The sequence below is a fragment of the Clupea harengus genome, chromosome 21 (assembly GCF_900700415.2).
Source record: "Clupea harengus chromosome 21, Ch_v2.0.2, whole genome shotgun sequence".
NCBI lineage: Eukaryota > Metazoa > Chordata > Actinopteri > Clupeiformes > Clupeidae > Clupea > Clupea harengus.
The window spans coordinates 23,052,868-23,060,022 of NC_045172.1; the positions used below are offsets into that span (position 1 = coordinate 23,052,868).

Consider the following 7,155-nt stretch of genomic DNA (forward strand, 5'->3'; position numbering starts at 1 on the left):
CATGACGACGTCGGCAGGCAGCGGCTTCGGCTACACCTAAAGCATTGAAGAGGATGATGATGATGGCGGCGAGAGAGGGAGAGAAAGACAGAAAGAAAAAAAGAAAGAAAGAAAGAAAGAAAGAGATAGATAAAGAGAGAGAGAGAGAGACATAAAAAAAGAAAAGTCTCTAGTGCTGCTGCTGCTGCTGCTGCTTATGGTGTCTCCATGACAACACCCCCCACCCCAATCACAACCCCCTTCGTCCTTCAACATGGGAAAAAAAGGAAAAAGGAAAAAAAAAATCCATCAAAGCATAAGATGGCAAGGAACATGAAGGAGGCGATGACGAGGAGGAGAGAGGAAGAAGAGACAAGAGAGGAGACAAAAAGAGGAAGAGGAGGAAGAGAAGAGGGGAGCAGAGAATATTTTATGCTCTGACTGTTCCAAATCTCTGCATCCCTCTATCAAAGCTGCATTTCTCCTTCTTTACTCTCTCCCTCTCTCTCTCCTTCTCTCTCTCTCTCCTTCTCTCTCTCTCTCTCTCTCTCTCTCCCTCTCCCTCTCTCTCTCTCTCCCTCTCTCCCACTCCGCTCTGTCTCTCCGTCTGTCTCTGTCTGTTTTCTCCCTATTGCCATTGGATCAGATAAGGTGTGAGGGCGCCTCAAAAACAATAACAGTCATCAGCTCCAAAACAATAAACAAAGCAGGCCTCGGGAAAAACACAAACACACGCACACTCACATACACACAAACACACACACACACACACACACACAAACAAGCACATTTGTAAGCTAAATCAAGCTCGACCAAAAACCCAGCTTGAAATTGCAGGACACAGTATGCTTACACAGCAAACAATGACATCAAGCCAACAGAGAGGCACTCTACAGACCAGAGAGAGGGAGGGAGAGATGGAGAGAGAGAGAGAGAGAGAGGGAGGGAGAGCGAGAGAGAGAGAGGGGGGGGGAGAGAGAGAGAGAGAGAGGGAGGGAGGAGAGAGAGACAGAAAGGGAGAGAGAGGAAGGGAGGGAGACAGAGAGGGAGAACGAGAGAGAGAGGGAGAAGGAGGGAGAGAGGGGGTAGAAGGAGGGAGGGAGGTAGAGAGAGAAAGAGAGAAAGAGAGAGAGAAAGAAAGATGCTGACCACAGTCTTTCTCCTCCTCATTCCCTGGCGTGGGGCCGTCACACACACACACACACACACACACACACACACACACACACACACACACACACACACACACACACTCAGGAAGCACAGTCTAGACGCCGGGATTATGGCGCTTCTCATCCAGGCCAGCGTCTCCTCTCTCTCTGTCTCCCAGAGGACAGAAGCAAAACAAAAACAAAAACACCAACCCCTACACACACACACACACACACACACACACACACCACCACCCCCAACACCACCCCCCCTCGCCGCTCTTACTAAGCACACACACTCATTTGGATGCAGCCTAGGAGTTCATTTCAACCATAATGGCAGGCAGGTTTCAGTGACACGACCCACTCCACACACACACACACTACCCACTCCACACACACACTACCCACTCCACACACACACTAGTGACACGACCCACTCCACACACACACTACCCACTCCACACACACTAGTGACACTACCCACTCCACACACACACTACCCACTCCACACACACACACTACCCACTCCACACACACACACTAGTGACATTACCCACTCCACACACACACTACCCACTCCACACACACACACACACACTACCCACTCCACACACACACTACCCACTCCACACACACACTAGTGACACTACCCACTCCACACACACACTAGTGACACTACCCACTCCACACACACACACACACACACACTACCCACTCCACACACACACTACCCACTCCACACACACACACACTACCCACTCCACACACACACTACCCACTCCACACACACACACACTACCCACTCCACACACACACACTACCCACTCCACACACACACACTACCCACTCCACACACACTACCCACTCCACACACACACACACTAGTGATACTACCCACTCCACACACACACACTACCCACTCCACACACACACACTAGTGATACTACCCACTCCACACACACTAGGGACACTACCCACTCCACACACACTACCCACTCCACACACACTAGTGACACTACCCACTCCACACACACTACCCACTCCACACACACTAGTGACACTACCCACTCCACACACACACTACCCACTACCCACTCCACACACACACACACACACACACTACCCACTCCACACACACACTAGTGACACTACCCACTCCACACACACACTACCCACTCCACACACACACTACCCACTCCACACACTACCCACTCCACACACACACACACACACTACCCACTCCACACACACACTAGTGACACTACCCACTCCACATCCACACTACCCACTCCACACACACACTACCCACTCCACACACACACTACCCACTCCACACACACACTAGTGATACTACCCACTCCACACACACTAGTGACACTACCCACTCCACACACACACTAGTGACACTACCCACTCCACACACACACTACCCACTCCACACACACTACCCACTCCACACACACACTAGTGACACTACCCACTCCACACACACTACCCACTCCACACACACACACACACACACTACCCACTCCACACTAGTGACACTACCCACTCCACACACACACTAGTGACACTACCCACTCCACACACACACTACCCACTCCACACACACACACACACACACACTACCCACTCCACACTAGTGACACTACCCACTCCACACACACACTAGTGACACTACCCACTCCACACACACACTACCCACTCCACACACACACACACACACACACACACACACTACCCACTCCACTCCACACACACTAGTGACACTACCCACTCCACTCCACACACTAGTGATACTACCCACTCCACACACACACTAGTGATACTACCCACTCCACACACACACTACCCACTCCACACACACACTAGTGATACTACCCACTCCACACACACACACACACACACACACTACCCACTCCACACACACACACTAGTGACACTACCCACTCCAAACACACACACTACCCACTCCACACACACACACTACCCACTCCACACACACACTAGTGACACTACCCACTCCACTCCACACACTAGTGATACTACCCACTCCACACACACACTAGTGATACTACCCACTCCACACACACACTACCCACTCCACACACACACTAGTGACACTACCCACTCCACACACACACTAGTGACACTACCCTCCCCGCCCTATCAGGAGTCTGATGGAGCCGTAACGGTGAACAGAGACACCTGTTGGCATCAGAGGGCTGAGCTTTAACTGGACACTGAGGATGCTGGCCTGTTCCACAAGCAGATTCAGTTCAACAGGCCCCACGTGATGAGTGATGAGTGATGAGATCTGACATAAGGCATCAGCATCAGCCTCAGCCTCAGCCTCAGCCTCAGCCAACGTCATCAGCATCAGCCTCAGCCTCAGCCGACATCATCAACCTCAGCCTTAGCATCAGAATCAGCCTCAGTGAACCAAGCAGTACCAGTACAACCCAGTCTCAGCTCTACCACTGAACCAAGCAGTACCAGTACAACCCAGTCTCAGCTCTACCACTGAACCAAGCAGTACCAGTACAAGCGTGTTTCAGCTCTACCGCTGTGGGTCTAGGGGGGTGTAAGGGCCGGCGGCACCCAAGTTCCCAGCCACCCCCGGGCCGGAGTCCCAGTCGCAGCACAATGGCCTGGTCTGATAGGAAACAGGGTGCCGGGTTGTGGCAGCTGGGCTTTTCCTGTGAGCCACAATGGAGGGAAGCTGTTCATTTCCTCCCCCGTTTTGTGTCTCAGTTGTTTGGCTTGCAGCTGCGAACCAGGAAACTGATCTCCACTTCCTCCGCCGTGGCTCAGGCTCGAGCTGCTGCTCCAGCGAGAGAGCCAGCCCGCTGCCTCGGCCCGCTGCCTCTGCCTCTGCCCCAGCCCTCTGCCTCTGCCTCTGCCTCCCGCTGTCCCCAACAAAGTCCCCTAAACCACAGCCAACTCAAACAACAACCACGCAGGCCCAGTTAAACAAGACCAGACCAGACCAGAGCCGAGCCAGACCAGACCAAATCAAACAACGTCAGACCAGACCAAACCAAACAAGACCAGACCAGACCAAATGAGACCAGACCAGATCAGACCAAACAGGACAGGACAGGACAAGATCTAAGGAGACCAGATCAAACCAGACTATATTAGACAAGAACCCCCCCCCCCCCCCCCTCTCTCTCTCTTAAACCCTTCACACCCCTCCCTCTAGTGCTGCACACAGTCCTAAGGCTCTCTGTTAAAGGCCTCCGTGACCCCTCAACTCCCAGACACCTTTCACTTCTCAGATCTGGGGCAGCAGAGTTCAGGGCTGGTGCTCGGGTTCTGTCACTGGCAGGGCCGGGCCGGGCTGGACTGGTTTGTGGTTTGTGTGTTGGGCCGGGCGGGCCGGACTGGTTTGTGGTTTGTGTGTTGGGCTGGGCTGGGCTGGGCTGGGTCAGGTCGGGTTGGGTTGGGTTAGGCCAAGCCACGCCTCAAGCCTGTGTCTCCACACAAGAGCTCCCTCTGAGCCACGAGTAAAAGTCACTGGGTGCAGCAATTCAGTGTAAACAGGCAACACATATCATGTAGGACCGCCAGCCAAGGAGCAGGGAAAACGTCAGGATACATGAGGACAGACGGCAAGCTTCAGCCCCTAAGGACAGGCAGTAGCCACGCATCCTGGACCTGGAAACTTCAAAACAATCCTCTGTTCCTCAAACTTCTAAAGCAACTCTACTCTTTTGATATTAGACATGAATATGATTAGATAGGTTTGTCAGCTACCAGCCTTTAACAAGTCAATCACGTGTGTGTCCTTCAGCAATTTAACATGGCCTTTTTATATTAACTTACAACTGACAATCATTTAAAAAAAGACAGATCGTACATTACTGGATAAAGACGTAAGATGATTGGAGGATGTCGACACAGCTGGTTGTAGTAAATCCAGCTCACAACACGAGTCAATGAGGGGATTGTTGTAGGGGGAAACAGTTAAATGAAGGAGTCAATAACTCAACTAGAGCCCCAACCGCCTTATTATGACAGCTAACATCTACTCTTCCCGCCCCAGCCAGGAAAGTGCATGCTTGCAGGCAGTTTGACGGTGACCTCATCTTCGTACTAAAATATACTGTAGCCTTCAATATCGCTTGCACAAAGCCCTGCCGCTTGGCGTACCACAGCGAATGAGGGCCCCGCATATTTTGGTGGTGAGACGTCTACAACTGCGAAAAGTGAGTCAACGGGACTGGCCGCGTCAAACTGCCCTACAGTAGGGCTGGGTAGCCAAATACTAGCCATGTCGAGGAGGCTGTGGCTGATTCTGAATTAGAATTTCCTGGAGGTGGAAAGTGCATTTTTGCACTCATAGCACCGAAGACCTGTGGTTTGACAGACCGCTGCTACTTGCATTGAGACAAACACATGACTATAACCGATCACATCATGCTACATATGCCATTTGTTGAGCAAGGGCGTCTCTCCTGTTACTTCACATCACCGTCCGCAATTATACGCAAAAGGCATTTCTATCCAGTTTTGCACTAAATGCCGTTATTATTAAATGTGCCCCCGTTAGTACAAACGCAAGGCCGGTTCCGTTAATGCTCGTCAGATTCAAACGAAATGGTACATGTCGAGGAGAAATGTATTGTGTTTCTGATCTATGAGAGGAAATGATCAAAACTTACCAACTGATGATGTGCGACGCGTGTAGAGCAGCCTTTCTCAGCGTTCACTCGCCTCTCGTCTCACCATTTCCTTTGAGAGGCTTCCGTTTAGACGTCCAATTTTGGCCCAAACACAAACGTTTAAATAATATCATATTTCATGCCCCGAATCTGTCTGAGGCTAAGCTCATCTACACACCAAAACTCTTGCTGTAACCAATTCTTTATATCGCAACAGCTGATACTATAAATAGAAGGCCTTCGTGGGGGGAAAGGTTTAACTTCTTAACAAAAGTCGGGGAGCGCCATCAAAATTGTACTTTTGACTTAACCATTGTTATTTTTTGTGCATTCGAAATAATTATTGGATTTTCACAGACAGGCAAAGAACGATGGCGTTAAAGAAACGTCACTTGCTTTGACTCGAGAATCCCTTAGCTGAGTAAATGGACTCTTCCAAAACCCTTCAACGCAACCCGTTACTTTTAAAGTGAAACAGGCGCAGTCCAACCCACGGAAATGTGGAAGTCAAAGGAATACAACTTTAGTACAACTGGACCTTAATGTTTGGAGGCATTTTTAGCACTGAAATCTATTTCACTTGTCTTCTTTCTTCGAGCAAATTGCACAGCAGAAACGCACATAAAACAACTGGTCTCGTGTCTAAACGGGTATTTTATTGTCAGAACATATTTCTACACAAATGCTATCGCCTGATGTAAAGACCCGGACCGCCTCAATACGCAGGTGTAGCTGTGGCTAGAAAGTCCCTGGAGAAACAGATTCAGAAATAGCTTCCTTTCTTGTAAATGCGTTTTCTCTTCTCTTTTGCCCTTGGTTTAGTTTTGAGCCGTTCACTTCCAACTTCCCCTGTAGGCTAATTCACCCTTCAACAAATCTGTTGCACAGCAATTCAATTCAATTTAAATTAAAACTTTCAAAAAGAGAAAATAAAATAAATGTACATAGTGATACCATAGTAAAAGCATGTCACTTATTGTGCACATATTTTTTACACCATAAAGGCCAAAAAGACATTTCAGTGATCTGATAATATTTCATATATTGCAAACTACTTTGCTGTGTTTAACCTTGAAGTGTAATATGCAGTCAGTACTTGTTGGTTCATAATTTCCATATTGTTATTGAGTGATCAAGGAAATCCGGCTATTAAAATGTAATTTTATTAGCAAATGTACAACTGTACAGTTATTTGAATGTCACAAAGCCTGAATTTGTTAATCCACCATGAATATTTAAAACTGACATTGATGAACTGAACAGTGTAAATAAATGAATAGGATCAAAGTGATATGAAATTCACCCCATGAACTTAAAGAATCACACCAAGAGACCAAAACAGTTTATCACCACAT

The 7,155-nt window shown here is 49.0% G+C and overlaps 1 protein-coding gene across 2 annotated transcripts in view; it reads right to left on the bottom strand.

The window, feature by feature from the left end:
* The window catches only part of mrasb (muscle RAS oncogene homolog b), an 18,571-nt gene extending 12,427 nt beyond the window's left edge, over window positions 1–6,144 (bottom strand). For both annotated transcript variants that reach the window (XR_006151490.1, XM_012833712.3), the window contains exons 1-2: window positions 5,801–6,144; window positions 1–36 (exon numbers count right to left, since the gene is read on the bottom strand). The exon at window positions 1–36 is cut by the window's left edge and continues 190 nt beyond it. Coding sequence is in view for 1 of the 2 variants with exons in the window: in XM_012833712.3 (XP_012689166.1) it covers window positions 1–3 (3 nt within the window). In the remaining variant the exon portion in view is untranslated. The remainder of the gene's footprint in view (window positions 37–5,800) is intronic.
* Window positions 6,145–7,155: the final 1,011 nt, after the last annotated feature.